Source organism: Quercus suber, unplaced genomic scaffold (assembly GCF_002906115.3).
Source record: "Quercus suber isolate HL8 unplaced genomic scaffold, Cork oak 2.0 scaffold_596, whole genome shotgun sequence".
NCBI lineage: Eukaryota > Viridiplantae > Streptophyta > Magnoliopsida > Fagales > Fagaceae > Quercus > Quercus suber.
Genome location: NW_027070040.1, coordinates 187,973 through 208,680, shown reverse-complemented (window position 1 = coordinate 208,680; position 20,708 = coordinate 187,973). Strand labels below are relative to the sequence as shown.

The window sequence follows — 20,708 nt, the reverse complement described above, 5'->3', positions numbered from 1 at the left end:
TAAAAGAGCTTCTAAGCACACACACATGAGCGCATACTCATAGGCTAGTCATATATTAAGAAGATTCTTGAAGTTAGTTACTTCTACCTATATTGACTAAAATACCCTTAGTATATTATATTATCACTAGCCTCATCACACGCACTTTGTGTGTACAATGAGGCTTTTATTTTATTTTCTGTTCTAGTGTCAAATTATCCTTTTTTTATTTAATTTTGGATAAGTTTTTTTTTTTTTTTGAAACCGAAGAATTCATTCATTCATTCATATGTAAAAGATCTTGATACAAGGCATTCACAGCAAGTGGTGGAGAGTCTTCCATCCAATACATTTCATCACTAATTGTCCTAGCATGTCGAGCTAAGGAGTGTGCAACCATGTTACCATCCCTTTTAATGCAGCTGATTGAAACATATTGCAGCCCACGAACAAGATGTTGGATGTCTTCAAAGATGTGTCCCAGCAAGGAGTTGTTTTCTGCAGAGCATGATATTGCATTCATTACCAATGCATTATCCCCTTCAATGACCAATCTTGAAAAACCAGCTTCAAGGGCGAACTAAACAGCTCTCCTACACGCCAAAGCTTCAGCTTCTGCACTGTTAAGAGACAAAGGACCCTTGACTGACATCCCAGCCATCACCTCGCCCTCTTCATTGCGGATAATTGCCCCAAATCTAGAGCAGTTCAGATCAGGAAAAATTGCTGCATCAAAGTTAAGCTTGTATGTTGATGTAGGTGGTGGTTTCCAGGAAATTCTAGCAGGTGCCATGACTGGTATAGCAGCTAGCTGAACCTGTGATTTTTTGTACTCATCAAGATAGTCCAATGCTCTTTTATTCAAACCCCTTGGATCCATCATCTGTCCTCCATGCACCACTCTATTTCTTTGATTCCATATAAGCCATGATTGAACAAGAAACAATTCAAAATCTGCATCAGATAACCTGTCAAAGAGAAATTCAAATTGCTGAATTATATCACATTGGTTAGTTGAGCACTTTTGTAGATTGATTGAGCTTCCTGCCCACACATCTTGAGCAGCAACACACTCCCATATAGCATGAACAGTAGATTCCGGAAAGGATTTGCAGCAATGACACATCGGATCTGATATGATTTTTCTTCGAGCAAGGTTGACACGAGTAGGTAGAATTTCATGGCAGGTCCTCCATCCAAAAACCTTAATTTTATTAGGCACCCGTAGCTTCAGTGGTGTATAGGTTTAGTATTCACATGCTGGCTATGTATATAATAAATATTCACATGTTATTGTATAATATGTTTATATGCTTTTGTCACATGTTATTTATGTATATATCTTACATGTTTTGGTTGTATATATTGTTGGAGCTATTATTCATATGCTAACTATATGTAAATATCTACTCACATGTATACATACATATATATATATATGTGTGTGTGTGTGTGTGTATTGTTTGCAAAAACCTTTTCAAAAAAAAAAAAAAAAATCAAAATGCCAAGTATTCCATTTCTTTATAAAAATTTGACGTTGGGAATAAATTAAAATGAGGTGCTATCCTTTGAATAAGCGTTGTGGGGTGTCTAACACCTTTCCCACATGTAGCCAAACTTCCGAGTCTCAGATTTTTGATTCAAAGACTTTTGGTTTACCTTAATTAATGAACCACTAAAATTTGGTTTAGTTAATTAGGTAATTTAAAATAAATTAGACATCTAGGTGACCAATCATACCTACTATAAAACCAATGATTGGTGGTGACTCCTAAAATAAAAATAAGAAAAAGGGACACACACACACCCTACTCTAGATACACAATCTCCCACGAGTCACATTGCCAAGGGTTCAACGTGCGACGGCCCCGACCGTTTATGTAGGAAAAAACCGAGCGTCCATAATTCTTTGTAATAATTATGTACAATGAATATATAAAGTTGTGTACATTATTTGAAAAATTGTCTACACTGAATATATAAAATTGCATTCTTTGAAGGTTTTGAGTAAACCGAATTGTGTACATTCTTTGGAATCTTTTGTACAATGATTATATAAAATTGTGTATGCACCTTAAATATAAAGAATTGTGTACATTCTTTCATGGTTTGGATATTGAATGTCCAATCCTTCCACTTTTTTGTAATTGATGAAGAAAATTGCCAACACATCCATAAATTGATTATGCATAATTATGTTCATTTTTTTTTGAAAAATTATGGATATTGAATCAATTATGCACTTTATGAAATATTTGTACATTGAATGTACAATGTTGAAAAAAAGTGTGCGCGCTGAACTTACATTGTTGTGAACATTCTTTGAAAGAATTGTGTACATTATTAGAAAAATTGTGTATGTTGAACATACAACATTGTGAACATTCTTTGAAAAATCATGTATATTGAACATACAAAATTGTGTGTATTCTTTGAAAAATTATATATATTGAATATACAAAATTTTGTACAATTTTTAAAAATTGTGTACGTTAAATATAAAAGAACTATGTACATTCTTTGAAAGTTTGAATATTGAATGTGTAGACTTTACTCTCTTTTTACTTTTTAATTTAAGAAGAAAAGTGTCCACACATTAAAAAAAATTGTAAATTAAAATATACATATGTTTAAATAAATCTTACAAATTGATGCACCAATTGACATTTAACCTTCCAACAAATTTTTTGATAAATATGATAAAATTTCAAAAATGATTGTTTTTTATCCTACCAAAATACCAATAGTATGTATTTATTTTGATGCAAACGGATTTTGAAGTTTGAACCCTATTCCACAACAACTGACTGGAGCATTCCAACAACTTAAGACTGAAATTGAAAGCAAACACCAAAATCGAAGCTTATTAGTGAAAGAACTAGTCTTAAACAACACATGAGAAGAGTGTAAAAAATGAGTGTGTAAATAAGGAGCCTGTATAATTACTCTTCTACCAATATAAAATCAACCGAAAATTTCAAAAAATCACTCTTCACTCTTCACTCTCTACTCACTCCACTCCCAACGATAATGGATGGGCTTTCTTCACTCTCCACCCCACATTTCCCCGCCACCATCCTCACCGCCACCCACCACTCCTCCACCACCACCACCACCACTTCTATCTCTTTCTCCCTCAAACCAAACTCTCCTCACAATCCCACCACCACCACCACCACCTCCTCCTCCAACATCCGCCGCCCCAACAAAACTCAACCCTCCCCCACTCCCAAAATCCCCTCTAACCCCCTCAAAAACCTCAGTAACCCCACTCATATCCCCACTCCTCACTCTCTCACCACCAAGCTCTCTCTCACCTCCAAACTCTCTCCCCCACCACCTCCACCTCCACCACCACCACCGCCCTTACCCTATCAAATCAATAGTTTTTAGAAGAGTTTTGTTCTAGAAGAGTATGTGGCCAATAGAATTCTAGAAGTTCCTGAAATAGATAACATCTTTTGATTCTTTTTTTCTGACCCAATTATTGAAATTTTTCGTAGTTATTGTTTGAGATTGTATTCCCGTGCATGCCACACACAAACATGCAGACCTATCATGTGGAACTTATCCAAGGAATGACTAATTCTTTTTAAATTAATCCAAATCCGTGGAATGATTGCATCCCCCCCCCCCCCTCCTTCTCTCTCTCTCTCACAACCCTCCTCAAATAAAAACTAATAGCTTTAACTCATTCATGTCTACATCAATATGATTATTTCCTATTTTCTTGTTCTTATTCATATCAGCCTTCTAGAAGAGAGTATGGCTTGTTGGTCACTTATTATGCAAGGCGAGGGGATATGTATCGTGCACGTGAAACTTTTGAGAGCATGCGAGCAAGAGGAATAGAGCCAAGTGCACATGTCTACACAAGGTAATAATCTGTGATTCAATATTCTGTATCCAAACTTTGAAATTTCTTGTGCAACATTGTGAATTTGGCCAAGCTTGTGTTTCTTAATTTATCAGCTGTCAGCCACCTTTCTAGATTGGAACAGGTACATATTATTTAGATAATGCATGCTATGTTTGCTCAGTATGTTCAGTAAAAGACATTAGTACAGCCTAGCACTTTAACTACAGAGCATGTTAGAATTTCTAGGATTCAGGACTTGTATATATTGGGATTTTATTTTATTTTATTTTATAATATATCCAAATTCCAATGTGCTCTAGCTCAAGTAGGACTTCCTCTTTCATAATAATGGGATGGAGGGTGAGTTTTTGGGTCCAAGATCCACTGAGTTTGTGTTTAGAAAATCTACATATATGGCAGTGTTTGAGGTTTTATTTATTTATTAAGCATATTACAAATAGATCTAATAAAATGTTTTTTAATTATTAAATAATCTTTTTTTTCCCACAGTTTTAGGATAATGTATTTTTCATGTCCTTCTTTCAACATTAAAGGTTGTTTATTTCATGCAGCCTTGTTCATGCTTATGCAGTTGGCAGAGACATGGAAGAAGCATTATCTTGTGTCAGGAAAATGAAGGATGAGCGCATTGAAATGAGTGTGGTGACTTATAGTATTATCGTTGGGGGATTTGCAAAACTTGGCAATGCTCAGTAAGTGGACCATATAATTTTCTTTAGCCAAAAAGAAAAAAAAAAAACGTTTTAGTACTTATTTTAAGAAAGTCTCTGTTTGATTGTGTTCTGTTAAAATGTCTGACTTTTATTATTGCAATAGTCACTGAAAATTTTCCTTGTCATCTCTTTTGATACACCTCTATATTTGAAGAATGGTATGGTAAGTCATTAGAAATTAAGCTATTAATAATAATACTGAACTAAAGAAGCAATTCTTAGAAATTCAGGTGTAAAATTATTTGATGGTTAAGTATTTAAATCTTGTTTGAAATCATACAGCATCTCAACTTAAATATAATATTGAAAATTTAGGAAAATTAACCCTCCCCCCTCCCCCTAAGGAAAAGAAAAAAAAAGAAAGAAAAAGAAACGTGTATCAAAATGATCTATGTGGAGGCAAGCAATGATGTTATTGTTGAGTGGCAGAAACTTGTCACCTTTATTTACTCTTTAAAAAAAAAAAATTATTTATAATATCAGAGGTGGTACTTGAATGGGCGTAATAAACTTGCTGGCCACTCTTCTCACCAACGAATACCTCTGGAGTACAGAAATTACTGCATTTTTAATGGTCATATCCATAAAAACTTGATAATGCATTTGGAATTTTGGATTTTATTAGTCCTTGTAAAAAAGGAGTTTTTGGTCTGTCTAGAAATATATGTTATAATTTGATAATGACTATTAGTCTTTTGGTGAACTTAAATCACTTTGTTTCATCTCCACTACTTTCTCTTTCTCATTTAGGATTTTAGGGTTGTCTTGTTCTGTTGGAGCATTCATCTGCAGTTTTTTGATTTTCTTTTGCTGTTTGTGTGTGTGTGTGTGTGTGAATTCTGCAGCCTAATATGAGATCCTTGTTTTTTATTTTTTATTTTTCATGTTTTTGTTTGCTGTTCCACTTTTGATTAAAGTGACAGTCATTTTTAGTTTTATAGTCTTTCTGTACAACTGTGAGCGGTGGCTCTTTATTGTTATTAAAGGCTATAGAGCACTCAATGCATTAAGATCTCTAGTTGCTCAAAGATATGCTGCATAAAGCAAGGATTGATGTGAAGCAAAGCAATTATAGACTATAGTTGAAAATTTCTTAGGCACATTTTTCAATTAATGAAGTGCAATGCGTGTGCTTCTTGCACAGCTCACACTTTACTGGTTGTGCTGACCTTGGTTGAAGCAAAGCTTCTCTTGGGCCTCACTGGACCTTTTGTCCTTACCTGCAACTTGGTGTAACTGTAATGCTTTGGTTTTAATCCATTTTGTTTTGAGGACATGAATTGTTTGTATTAACAACTTATGTGTGAGGAGGCAATTTTGTATCTCTATAATCTAACATTCTCTGATGTTGTTTTGGAAGAGCTGCAGATAACTGGTTCAAGGAGGCCAAAGAGAGACATACAACTCTGAATGCAATCATTTATGGGAATATTATATATGCTCACTGGTAAGTGTTCTAAATTCAGGTTTGTTGTAACTTATCTGAGTCATTTTCTTTATTTGACTTCTGTGCTTGACAAACCATGTTCTATAATTTGAAAGATGAGAAAGTTATTAAATGTATAATCTGTTTTACATGAGTTCTTTTACTTGGTTTTACTCTCTCTCTCTCTCTCTCTCTCTCTCTCTCTCTCTGGGTAAGGGCTTTATTATTATCATTTTTTATTGGTAAGTTAGGTAGGTCTGGAACCCAAGACCTTACTCGCTGTCTTGCTCTTACAAGGCAAGGAGGAGCCATTTGAGTTAAAGCTCATTGGGATATGGGCTTTATTATTTATTTGCACAACTTATTATTTATTTGCACAACATTCTTTATATTAATTGATTGGTAAGTTACCGACACTCCTATGTCCTGAACCCGCAACATCACTCTCCACCTTGTTCTTATAGGGGGAGAATATTTTATTTGAGCTAGAGCTCATTGGAAATTTGCACATTGTTCTCTTTTCTAGGTTTTCTTCAAAATGATGTTTGCAATTTAGATTTGTGCCTTGTGCAATTCTTTCTTTCCAATTTCATGATGCTACTTTTCTTTTGTTGTAAACTTTTCAGTCAAACATGCAATATGGATCGAGCTGAGGCATTGGTGAGGGAGATGGAAGAATCAGGCATAGATGCCCCTATTGATATATATCATACTATGATGGATGGTTACACAATGGTTGGCAATGAAAATAAATGTCTGGTTGTGTTTGAGCGACTAAAGGTAAAAGTATATGTGATCAAATTTTCTTGTTTTGGGTGATACACACACATGTGCATGTACATATATGTTGCATGTGACTTGTTTGCATGTGTGTTCCTTTNTTTGTCTTGTTCTGTTGGAGCATTCATCTGCAGTTTTTTGATTTTCTTTTGCTGTTTGTGTGTGTGTGTGCGTGTGAATTCTGCAGCCTAATATGAGATCCTTGTTTTTTATTTTTTATTTTTCATGTTTTTGTTTGCTGTTCCACTTTTGATTAAAGTGACAGTCATTTTTAGTTTTATAGTCTTTCTGTACAACTGTGAGCGGTGGCTCTTTATTGTTATTAAAGGCTATAGAGCACTCAATGCATTAAGATCTCTAGTTGCTCAAAGATATGCTGCATAAAGCAAGGATTGATGTGAAGCAAAGCAATTATAGACTATAGTTGAAAATTTCTTAGGCACATTTTTCAATTAATGAAGTGCAATGCGTGTGCTTCTTGCACAGCTCACACTTTACTGGTTGTGCTGACCTTGGTTGAAGCAAAGCTTCTCTTGGGCCTCACTGGAACTTTTTTCCTTACCTGCAACTTGGTGTAACTGTAATGCTTTGGTTTTAATCCATTTTGTTTTGAGGACATGAATTGTTTGTATTAACAACTTATGTGTGAGGAGGCAATTTTGTATCTCTATAATCTAACATTCTCTGATGTTGTTTTGGAAGAGCTGCAGATAACTGGTTCAAGGAGGCCAAAGAGAGACATACAACTCTGAATGCAATCATTTATGGGAATATTATATATGCTCACTGGTAAGTGTTCTAAATTCAGGTTTGTTGTAACTTATCTGAGTCATTTTCTTTATTTGAATTCTGTGCTTGACAAACCATGTTCTATAATTTGAAAGATGAGAAAGTTATTAAATGTATAATCTGTTTTACATGAGTTCTTTTACTTGGTCTCTCTCTCTCTCTCTCTCTCTTTGGGTAAGGGCTTTATTATTATCATTTTTTATTGGTAAGTTAGGTAGGTCTGGAACCCAAGACCTTACTCGCTGTCTTGCTCTTACAAGGCAAGGAGGAGCCATTTGAGTTAAAGCTCATTGGGATATGGGCTTTATTATTTATTTGCACAACTTATTATTTATTTGCACAACATTCTTTATATTAATTGATTGGTAAGTTACCGACACTCCTATGTCCTGAACCCGCAACATCACTCTCCACCTTGTTCTTATAGGGGGAGAATATTTTATTTGAGCTAGAGCTCATTGGAAATTTGCACATTGTTCTCTTTTCTAGGTTTTCTTCAAAATGATGTTTGCAATTTAGATTTGTGCCTAGTGCAATTCTTTCTTTCCAATTTCATGATGCTACTTTTCTTTTGTTGTAAACTTTTCAGTCAAACATGCAATATGGATCGAGCTGAGGCATTGGTGAGGGAGATGGAAGAATCAGGCATAGATGCCCCTATTGATATATATCATACTATGATGGATGGTTACACAATGGTTGGCAATGAAAATAAATGTCTGGTTGTGTTTGAGCGACTAAAGGTAAAAGTATATGTGATCAAATTTTCTTGTTTTGGGTGATACACACACATGTGCATGTACATATATGTTGCATGTGACTTGTTTGCATGTGTGTTCCTTTGCCATAAGTTTGTCAAGAGTTAGAAGAAGTGATGTTGCTTTTGGCTTGAGAATATCCTATGCACTGGATTTATTTATGGTTATTTCCCCTTTTTTTCAAAAGAATCATAACAGCATCAGTGTTCAACTTAATGTTGAAGTGATGCTGCATGCATGTAGACGTGTTGGATTCAGCTTGACATACATATGGCTCTAGATTTTTTGTTTGTTTTCTTTTTCGATGTAAATAAATTATTTACGGGTATCAAGGTTTTACAGCACAAGGTTAACCTATAAATTAAATATGAGGACTTAGATAGCTTCAAAGATTCATGAAAGGCTAGTGACTTATGATAGTGTTTGAAATCGAACTGACATAGGACAGCAATTGTAATATAGACAATGCTGCATACAAGGCATGACATGGAGGGATGGGGCTCTGGAGAAATTTCCCCCCTTTTGTTATGAAGGGTGGAAGAGCAAATGTGGAGTTAATATTCTAACTGGGACTGAAAATGATGTTTTGATGGCTGGAAATTGAAAGTATTTGTCGCAGGGGAATCTGGAGAACAATTATTTTAGGGGGGGATTTTCAGTGTTGTAATTAAAATATGTGCAATTAAGAAGAAATATATCCCTGCAAAGGTGGGTGGCTCTTATAGAGAAAAACATGACCGTGAGTCACTTAAGATGGTCCAGCCATGTTCAGTGAAGACTGGTGGTTGTGCAGGCAAGAAAGAGAAATGATTCAAGTTTGAAGAAGTGAAAGGGTAAGAGGGAGCCTAAAATAGCATGTTTAAAGGTGGTGAAAAAGGATTTGATGACTTATCAAAAAAAAGAAAATGGATATGATGAATAGATAGCTAATGGAGAGTTCCAATTTCAATAGGGTATAATGGAGAGCAAAGATTTATATAGCTGACCCTAGTTCATTGATAAAGGATCATAGAGCTCATCCGTATTAGTAATTCTCAAGCATTATTTTGGTTTTTTTTTATTTTTTATTTTTTTTATTTTATGTTTTCCCTTTCCCTAATAGATGGATACTTTTCACACACCCATATGGGATTGAATCTATGACCTGAAACTTAATCATGGTTGAGGCTTAGTGATATGGAAAGTATTGAGTTGTAGAAGGAAGATTTTTTCTGCTGAAAATCCAAAGAAATTAGGGGCTGTTTCAAGATTAAGTAAAGAAGAAAAATGAAGAAGATGACGACGTGTGAGGCATCACACCTTGATTCTTTTAGCTAGTGCATCATATGTAGGGTTGGGCATGCATCATACATTCTTTAAATGGAGTTTCATAACTACTGAAATTTTTTGAATGATCTCTGTAGATTTGCATGAGTTAAGCTGATTTATATAGGGTATGTGTGATCCCAATGGCCACCAGGCCCACCACTGAAATGTTGAGGAAAAAAAAAAAAACTTTTTAAAAATTCCCTTAAATTTTAAAACTTAGTGATGTTGAAGTAAAACAACCCAGCAGATAACTAAAACTAAGAAACTCAAAACATAAGAACCAGAGTAGACTACAAATTATGTGCACTTCTACAAGGCAGAGGTCAAGTTCTTTCCTGAACAGTGCATGGAATGTGCCATTATACTTGATGTTGTATGTTTAGAGGAGAGAAATAGCAGGAATTTTGAAGGGTAGGAGTTTTCTTTAGAGATGATAAAATCACACTTTGTTGGAACCCTTTTCTTTTGGCTGTCGGTGGATGGTAGTATACTGTCTAGCTCTGATGCACCGATACGTGAAATTTGGCTTTGTACCCGTATCGGATACGTACTTGATACAGATACGGGTGGGATATGGGTACAAATGTACCAGAGCGTATCAAAGCAAAAGAAATGTTTCTTTATTCTGGGTATGGCCCAGATACGGTCAAGATATGGCTGGCTACATCCCGGATACGGGGAGGAAAGAAAGGGAAAAAAGAAAAGAAAAAAGGAAAACAAAGAGATTTTGGGTCGAAATAAGTACTGCCAGAGGTTGCCACAGGTTGCTCCAGGTCCAGTTATCCATCCCCTCGTCTTCTCTACACTCCGCTTCTTCGTCTTTCTCCATCTGCTCTGTTTCTCTACTCTGATGTTTTTGTTTTATTTATCATTTAGTTCAAATAGTGCTATGCGTATTCTAAGGAGTACAGCAATAAGCCTATAATCAATAAAAAAGTCCTGCTGTCAACAATTCCCAAGGAATACATTTATTTATTTCTTTTTATACTTTTATTATGTTGCACTGTTGCAGCCTTGTATATAACTTTTATTATGTTTTTATGTATAATGTTTTCTTATAAAATCTTGTATGCTAGATTTTCAAACAAGATTTTTTTTTAGAATCCTGTCTGACAAAAAAAAAAAAAAAAACAGGATTAGTTACTTAATTTTAAAAATTATGTTCAAAATTATTTAAATATACCTAAAAATAAATATTAATTAATTAATTAAATAATTTCTGTATCCCCGATGTATCATATCCTAAGTTTTTTTAAAAATGTTGTATCCCCGTACCCGTACCCGTATTGTACCAGTACCTGTTTCTGTACCCGTGCATTATAGCTGTCTAGCTTGTATGATTACCTAAATTCATTGTATTTTGAGCATTAAAGGAATGTGGGGTATATTGCTGATAAACACCTATTCTCCCATTGTCGTTTGTATGTTCTTTTTCATTAATGAAATCAACTCATATAAAAAACAAAAGAGTAGCGTACAATTTATCCCACTTTATGAGCTTCTAAGATTGTCTGTTGCTTGAAAACTTCAAGACATCTGCCTTTCGAGCCAGGGAAATACTGTAACAATATGATTAGTACAAGGGAGAGGAGAATAGGTAGGTGGTTATGCTCCCCCCTGTTTGGATGTTTTCATTAGGCTAGCGGTAAAGGATGAAAGAGGATTTGGAGTACCTCCCCTTAAAACCCCCTCTTTTAATTCCCTTGAATTGGGGGAATTTAGAGGGACTATGTTTAATGAATTCTCTTTGCTTCATTTTTTAGGCTTAACAAGTTGATAAAATCTCAATAATATCAAACCAAACTCATTTGTCCCACTTTGTTGTCAATTCAAATAACATCTTACCATCTCCTCTCCTTTTCACCCTAAAACAAAATAAGGGGAGGGATACCCACTCCTCTCCCCTCTCTTTTTTATTATTATTTTAAAATCCACAAAAAAGAATGGATAACTATTCCTTCCCTTTCCTCCAAATTTCCAAACATGGCATTAATGTTTTACTGTCTGCTATAAAGAATCTGCTCTGTGTAGGTCATTAGTCATAACTTATCTTATGTTGTCTTGTCTTGTACACTGACACTCTAATTGTTGTAGGAATGTGGCTTTACACCATCAGTTATCAGTTATGGTTGTCTCATCAATCTTTACACTAAGGTACAACTTTATCACTTTACATTAGTCTGTTATTAAGCTTCAAGTTTTTGTGTTTCTTTTAAAGGCCTCTCCTGTTTGTGTGGTGAGAAACAATATGTTTATGGTGTGACCATTAGTTTAAGACAGGGAGAAGGTATACGAAGGGGAAAATTAACATAGGATAGCACTGTAAATGATGTCATTGTGCGAAGTTTTTTTTTTTTTTAGTCATTGTGTGAAGTTTTTTTTAAAAAAAAAAAAAAAAAAAAAACTTTTTTATTAAAAATTTATTGTGTTTGCACAGGGCTAGACATTTCCTTGCAAGATTGGAGAATTTACTTGACCTCTTGAGGTCATGTGCTAGGACAACCAAATTTCTGAATTTATGGTTGAACTTTTGTGACCAAAATTATCCTTACCTTAATCAATGTATCTCTTCATATTTGGATCCAGCTGACTAGTTTTCAACCTTATACAATGTTAGCATACTTAAAAACCTCAGTATCAATTGCAGTTCATTTAACTAAAAAAAAAAAAAAAAAAAAAATCAATTGTAGTAAATAATGATATCCTTAGGAAGGAAATTGGAGTTTGATTGGCAAGCTGTGCCTTTCTGCTTAATGTGGAGCTCCTACAATGGGTGTAATACTTGAGTGTTGGAGCATGTTAGGGTTTCACATGAGCTCAAGACTGTTTTTCTTAGATTGTTATTACTTGTTTACTGGTTCATTCTGAGTGTTTTGGGTTTTGGATCTTCCTCCAACTGTTTCATAGATCTTTTCTTTATCTGTCAAATTAAAAAAAAGGGAAAAAGATAAAGAAAATAAAATTCACCACCACCACAATAAATAAATAAATACTCCCTCCATCCTATATTGTTGGTACTATATAGAAAATCCAACTTCTTAATGGAAAATCATTTAATTTAATACATTGTCTTTCAGATAAAAATATATATTTTTCTAACACAATCCTCAATTTAAAACTCTAGTGGAAGAGGGGTATTCTTTTTAAATAAAGTTAAAGGGTAAGTTATGAAAATCATATTTTGCTAATTGACTTTTCAAAGAGGACCATATTTTAAGACATCCCAAGTGAAATTGAAGATCAACAAAATGGGATGGAGGGCATACAAAATTAAAAAAAAAAAAAAAATCAAAGGCGTAATAGATAGTTGAATATATCTTGTCATGCTGGGATTGAATCCTTCTCTCAGTATGCTTGAATTTATTATAGAGATAACCCATCCAAAATGCTATTCTTGATGTTACTTTGGTTAAATATACTGTTTTGTCTTTATCTTCTGTGTTATGCTGTCCATTTTGGGTGTCATTATACTTGAAGTATATCTAGAATGCTTTGACCCATCTAAAAGGTGCACACGATTTCGGCAGAATCCCTTTAGTACTTTGGTGGTTTTTCCCTGCTGTCTATGCTCATCAATTGAATTTAAAGTGGAGTTCTTTTCTTGATTTACCAGACTGTCCCCTCCTATAAACATTGTAGGCCTCATAAGCTGTTATATGTACACCTAGAAAGGTGGGCAAAAAGTGACACTGAGGGAAAGATCAGGAAATTTTTACGATGAAGCAAATCAAGCCATATATATATATATATATATCTTACACGATTGCTTTGTCCTACATGTCATTAGCAGAATTCAATTTAAGTTGAGCTGAGCTGTATGGCAATTACAATTGTGGTTTTAGGTAGTTGAGACCAATGATATGTCTCATATGTGCTTGCTACACGCCCACTGATATACACATGTATAATACACAGTGTTGGGGATATTATGTGGTGCAATGGTATGGTCTTGGCTTTGGCTGTGAAGCACAAGTGTGCAGCTCTGACTTTGGAGAGCAGCCAATAAAAATGCATCAAGGCTAGACTGTATCCAAGTCACCCCCTCCAAGACCTCACTTAGGTGTTATGTTTTACTGTTTAGGTTCAATAATTATGAAGTAGCCAACAATTCTTCTTGCAATTTTCAAGATATTTTAATATTTTATGCATTTATGGCCATTAAACATCTATATTCTCATTTTTGGTATACTTTACAATTGACTATTGAAACATTATTTTGAAAATGGTGTGTTTCACTCTTCCAGATTGGGAAGGTTTCTAAAGCCTTGGAAGTTAGCAAAATGATGGAATCATCTGGCATTAGACATAACATGAAGACCTACTCCATGTTGATTAATGGATTTTTAAAGTTAAAAGATTGGGCGAATGCATTTGCAATTTTTGAAGATTTGGTTGAGGATGGACTGAAGCCTGATGTAGTGCTCTACAATAACGTCATCAGTGCATTCTGTGGGATGGGTAACATGGATCGTGCCCTTCATACTGTCAAGGAAATGCAGAAGGAGAGGCATAGGCCTACTACGCGTACATTTATGCCCATCATACATGGTTTTGCAAGAGCAGGAGAAATGAGAAAAGCCCTAGAGGTTTTTGATATGATGAGGATGAGTGGATGCATTCCCACTGTGCATACTTACAATGCTTTGGTTCTTGGCCTTGTTGAGAAGCGTAAGGTAAATTATACTTTTATAATAAAAAAGATAAGAAAAAGGTCAATAACCAATTGTGCCATATCTTTGATTTATGTGTCTAGGTTTGTTAAAGTTAAAGGAGCTTATGATGCATGCCTCTATGATAAAATTTATGTGTCTAGGCACCTAAATGCACACTCCTAATCATGTATCTTTTGCCAATGCGGCAGGAGTTCAATGACCTGTTAAATATAAGTTAATTCTAAACCCTACCAGCAAAATTTTGAAGTGATTCATTAACCAAAATAATAATGTTTGGTGATACACTGTTTCTTTCTTTGTTTCTCCTAGGACAATTTTAGGTTTTTTATATGTTTTTCTTTGGATAATTCCATTTTACTCCTGCTGCTTTATATCCATAGAAAATGCAAAATAAGCTCTCTCTCTCTCTCTCTCTCTCCCCCCCCCCCCCCCCCCCCCCCTACCCCCCCCAAACAAAAAAAATTTAGAAGCTTGCCAGGATTTTTTTATCTGAAATTTTATTTTCGTTCTTGCTTAAAATGTTATTTTCAGTTTGCTTGCCTCCTTTTCTTTTTTAAAGGCAATGGTTTATCTTTTATGTCTTGCAGATGGATAAGGCTGTTAAAATATTAGATGAGATGGCACTGGCAGGCATAAGTCCAAATGAGCATACATACACAACCATTATGCATGGTTATGCATCATTAGGGGATACAGGAAAAGCATTTGAGTATTTTACTAAATTGAGGAATGAAGGTTTGGAGATTGATGTGTATACATATGAGGCATTGCTGAAGGCTTGTTGCAAGTCAGGCAGAATGCAGAGTGCTTTGGCAGTGACAAAAGAAATGAGCTCTCAAAAGATTCCAAGGAACACCTTTGTTTATAACATATTAATTGATGGGTAAGGGTTCTATATAATCTAGGGAGTGCAAGGATATACACAAAAGTTATCACTTTAATCTCTCATTTAATTTCCTTTTCCTAATTTATTGTTCAGGGTATATGTACAGATAGATTGAACTCGTTTCAACTTAGTTTACAATATTATTTTTTAATCTTCTTCTTTTTAATTTGTCATGTTGTGTGTCTGCTTTCTTGCCTATATGCTAATTTTGTTGTTTCACCTGTAGATGGGCTCGAAGAGGTGATGTTTGGGAGGCTGCAGACCTTATGCAACAAATGAAACAGGAAGGGGTTCAACCTGATATCCATACTTACACGTCCTTCATAAATGCTTGTTGCAAGGCTGGAGACATGCTGGTATGTATATCTATCATTAACTTACCAGTCACAAAAGAAGAGTATTTTCTTGGGGTCGTTGGAAACCTATAAGATAGAGAAATTCTTCCATTTTAATTTCTATAGCATATGAAATCAGTTTATTGTCATTCCGCAGTTCATTTTTTGTTAATAAAATGTTATTTAAGGATTTTATTTGGTGTTTTGGAGATTAAAAATTTTGTTTCACAAAGCATTTTCAATAGCATAATTTGTTTTTTGATCACTGCTTTAGCAATGAGTTCTTTTCATTGATTGTAGTCTTTAAAATTTCCCTTCAAAACCAAACTTTTATTTGTCTTGTATCATTGTTTTCTTTTGTTATGTCATGTCAAATGAATGATGATTTTATTCAATCGGATTTTGTTCTGTCAGATGGATTTTGTGTTTGTTATGTGTTAGTTAGAAAACAAAATGCATTAGTTAATAAGCTCTTGCTCATGGCATCTCCTCCCCCCATAAGAGTGAGGTAGAGGATGAGGCTATGGGTTCAAAACCTATAGAGTGTGTGTGTGTGTGTGTGTATTTATGAAAACGTGTTAGAAATTAAATGAAATGATTTCAGTTGTACATGTTGAGAATTCCTCACCAAAAGATCTTGTTTGTATAACTCTAATAAATTGTTGGTTTGCTTCTTCTGTTGCGGATGCCATTTCAGTGTGGTTTTAGACAGTACAGGAACTACAAAATCAAATGATTTCATTTCCATTTAAATGCCTTTGTTATGTTCATCTTTTAATTAGCGTATGTCCGAATTTTTAGAGAGCAATGAAAGCAATTAAAGACATGGAAGCGTTGGGGGTGAAGCCAAATGTCAAAACCTATACCACATTAATACATGGTTGGGCACGAGCATCTCTTCCAGAAAAGGCCTTAAAATGCTTTGAACAGATGAAGTTGGCTGGATTGAAGCCGGATAAAGCTGTGTATCATTGCCTGATGACATCTCTGCTGTCGAGGGCTACTGTTGCTGAAGCTTACATTTATTCTGGAGTTTTGTCTATTTGTAGAGAGATGATAGAATCTGGGTTGACTATTGATATGGGGACTGCAGTTCACTGGTCGAAGTGCTTACGCAAGATTGAAAGGACAGGTGGGGAGCTTACAGAAGCCTTGCAGAAGACTTTCCCTCCTGATTGGAACTCTCGGCATACTTCAGATGTTTATTCCAATGTAGACACTAACGATGAATCTGACATTAGTGGAGATGAAGATGACACCTATGTTGCTGATAGAACTGGTGGTGATGATAATTATGATGATAGTGATGAAGACGACGAGGATGATTTGAACCTCAGATCATATTTTTAAACCATATGTCTGCAGCTATGGACAGCGCATCTCGTGCCTAGCTCACCCCATTGGTGATACAATTGATTAGTGGACCCCGTTGCCTCCTTCCATCTGAAGCTGTAAGATCCAATATAAGTTGATCTATTGAAACAGCATTTTGTCAGATCAAGGAGGCCTTAACCCTTATTTTCATATTTATTTGTATATAACAATTGATTTTTGGTATGTAATGTATTCCAATATGTCTATAACTGATACCAATACAAACATCTGATGATTTTATTTTATTTTTCTCTTTTTCTTTAAAAGTGAGTAAAAATAATACCCTAGGAATGTATAATTATCAAGCAGAACAAATTTCCTTAAAAATTTTCTATGACCATTACTAAGGTTCATTTGAACTTTCTTTCTAAAATCTATATAGTATTATGATATTATCTCAGAAAATTTGCTTCTTAACTTATAATTTGGCTCTCAGGAGAAATGTGGATTTTTATTTTGTTTTATTATTATTATTATTATTATTATTTGTCATCAAGCTGACACACAATCTGAGTCATTTTTTGAGATGTTTTCAGCATTATATTTCCTTTAACATTTTTTTAACCTTTTCTTATATTTTGTATTATAAGTTTGAAAGAAAAGGGTGTGCCTGTTTGTAGAAGAACATAATGAGCATATTGACATAAGCAAAGATTTAAATAGGAATTTGTGATTGTTCATTTTTGCATAGTACTGTATAATATTTCGCATCATGTAATTGTTTCATGAGGTACTGACTTATTATTATTATTATTTATTTATATATTTATTATCATTAGCAATCTATATTCTCCAACCAGTTCCACATTTCCACTTGAATAATCAGAGGTACAGAGGAACATTGATTCCTTGAATGAGGTCAAGGTTAATTAAACTCCTCAGTTTTATCTGGTAAAATGAATGAACCTTCGCTGTGACCTTACCTAAATAGGAGTCTTTTGGTATATGTCTCAATAAAATTTTTAGTTCAAAGTTGCAATATAGGCAACTACAGTCTAACTAAAGAAAAACTTGGCAAAGCATTTAAATACAGCTAGAAAACTTGGTGTTGAGATTAATATTTGTTAATATATATGTAGAGAAGGAAAATTCTCGACCTATCACAAGCTGACACGTCACACTACCAAGTCCACAAAATGCAGCCAATTACAAAGCGCCACATGCTGCTGCTAGGTTTTACTATTACTATTCAGGAGCCAACAGAAATTCGCCAAGTGTCATACAAGAACCAATCATGCATCAGCTCGTGTAAGTGATGACATAAGCAGTTTCGCACGTATAAGCGATGACACAATCAGTCTAGCATGTGCAGGCGATGACATAAGCAGACCAATCAAGCTTTGCCACGTGTCACCAATCAGACTCTGCCACGTGTCGCTTACCTACCCCAAAACTCCTATAAATAGAAGCCTTCCTAAGCCATTTAGGAGGACACCAAACCATTTGAAGCACTCAGAAGTCCAGAAGCTCTGCAGGAACCAAGCTCTAAAGCCTCCAAGAACTTCAAGAACTTCAACTTCGAATACGAAGAACATTCGAAGGAAAATCATCCAAATCATTCGCCTAGATCCAAAAGTTTGCGGAAATCAAGCCTAAAGTGTCCGAAAACGTCAACAAACTACAAATCAGTGAAGCTCTACGGATTCAAGCCTCCAAAGCCCCGAAGAACTTCCACCACAAATCCAAGAACACGAAGAACACATGAAGAACACGAAGAACGGGAAGAACAAAGGATTTCTAACAAGCTCATTGCCAGAAATTCATTGTAATTCCGTTTTAGTAATCTTCGATCCATCCTTCAACCAAATTGAAGGATATTTTGTGTTCAAGTCACAATCACATTACCACAAATCCAAATCAATAAGTCTTGCAAGGAGATTGAATCAGAGGATAACTCTTTTGTAATTATAGAGAATTATACCATAATCATCAATACAAATTCGCATTTGTGCAACTATTTTACTTGTTTGATTTATTTCGAACTAGAAATTTAGTCGTCTACAATATATTCTTAATTCTTTCCTTCGAATAACAAATATACATTTAAAAAAAAAAAATTAGAAATTTCAAATTCATTGTAACTCATTATCCTGTTCTATTCCCAATTCCATCTTTCAAAATATATTGGTACTTTCTTTCCTAGTCCATGAAGGGCAAAGTTTGTTGGGTCTAATAGAATTGCCAGTACTTGATGAAGCACTTTCAGAAGGTGAAGAAGCTTTGCTTAGTGTTACTGTAGGATTGGCTATAAGCGTGATTTTCGTCGTTCAAGTTATAACAATAACAACTTTGTTATTAATTTTTTTTTCAACAATTCCTTGCAAGTTAATTTCTTATTTTCAGTTTTTCTATTATTGTTATATCATTATAGTGCAAACTTTGATTTAGTTTAAAGTTGAAACTGGTATTTCTAGTTTGGACAATGTTTAGCTACAGGAAAAAAAAAAAAAAAAAAACACTCGGAAGATGACACGTATCCATGTAATGTGTAATGCACATGACATGACTCACTTGAAATGATTGTATACAATCATTTAAGTGTGGTTTAGTAAGTCATGTGTAGTGAACATGATAGAGACACAAGTCATTTTCCTATTGTTGGTTGTGGCCAAGTTGTAGCTAAACTTTGTTCTTCTAGTTCAGTTTGAGTGATTTCCAAAAGAAGAATCAGTACAAAAAATTGGGTTGTAAGAAGTATATCACTGAAAATGGTAGCATAAAATTGGATCACAATAAATGGGCGTATAAGGTTGGATTGAAACAATGACTTTCAGATCCTATGACCTATCCTCTATTAAGCAGAAGTGATATGGATGTTTGTGATTGTGACTGTTTAATTTTTTTTTTTTTTTTGATAAATTTGATAATTACAATGGGAGATGAGAGATTTGATGTTTGAACCTTGAGCCTTTTGAAAACACCAAGAACCTTAACAGAAATGATATGGACATTTATCCTACAACCAAGAGGATGCTTTTATTTGGTATAAGTTACTTTATTAGTTTACATTTAAATTGATTCTTTTTATTTTTATTTTTTAAAAGAGTACAATCAAATTTATTCATACATTTCAAAATTATCACCTATGGTATATTTTAACGCCTTATCTAGGTAATAAGGTTTAACTGTGGTGTTAGCTAGTTCTACACAAGTACATATCAAGTGATTTTATATATTTTGTCGACTAAATATTTAAAGATGAATAAAGTAACGCTGTTTATAAGTTTGTGTGTGTGTCTATATATATATATATATATTTTAGGATATAAGTTAGTAGATATCAAAGCAAATATCTCATTACAGGAGCTTGAGGGTCTAATATGTGGTGCACTCTTTGAAATAATAATTGGAATACTCTCACTATAATTCTCCGCACATCTTTATTTGAGGTTATATATATATATACATATATAATTGATGGGCCATAAGTACTTTTTGTTAGTAATTGCAGTCCACTACCCTGCTAAGCCCACATCTCTGACGGGTTAAGAATAGGATAGAGGAGGAGATAAATTAAGGTTTTCATAGAAAGAGATTTATCACTAAAGAGGCTTTAAGTATAGGATAGAGGAAGAGATAAATTAAGGTTTTCATAGAAAGGGATTCATCATTAAAGAGGCCAGGAGATGTATTTTTCCTTTGAAGTTTAGAACACATACAATTGAAGAGGCAACCAAAATTTTCAAGGTATGATTTCTCACTGTTAGAAACAAAGAATTAAAGGGTTAGAATTTTATCATGGAAACGTTAATGATGTGTCAATTGTTCAAAAGGGATTTTTGTAGAATATGACTTAAAATTTTAAGT

The 20,708-nt window shown here is 34.3% G+C and overlaps 2 protein-coding genes across 2 annotated transcripts; one reads left to right on the top strand and one right to left on the bottom strand.

Moving 5' to 3' along the window:
- Nucleotides 1–559: 559 nt before the first annotated feature.
- On the bottom strand, nt 560–1,105 carry LOC136063918 (uncharacterized). Its single transcript, XM_065764962.1, has one exon. It carries the CDS (start codon nt 1,103–1,105, stop codon nt 560–562), a length of 546 nt encoding a protein of 181 aa, XP_065621034.1.
- Nucleotides 1,106–2,913: 1,808 nt separating this feature from the next.
- LOC111984743 (pentatricopeptide repeat-containing protein At5g04810, chloroplastic) lies at nt 2,914–17,146 on the top strand. Its single transcript, XM_065764961.1, has 12 exons — nt 2,914–3,364; nt 3,664–3,856; nt 4,411–4,551; nt 5,933–6,019; nt 6,625–6,813; nt 7,469–7,567; nt 8,157–8,310; nt 11,728–11,787; nt 13,878–14,306; nt 14,894–15,189; nt 15,419–15,548; nt 16,329–17,146. The coding sequence occupies exons 1-12, from the start codon at nt 3,010–3,012 to the stop codon at nt 16,875–16,877; spliced, it is 2,682 nt and encodes an 893-aa protein (XP_065621033.1). The 5' UTR covers nt 2,914–3,009; the 3' UTR covers nt 16,878–17,146.
- Nucleotides 17,147–20,708: the final 3,562 nt, after the last annotated feature.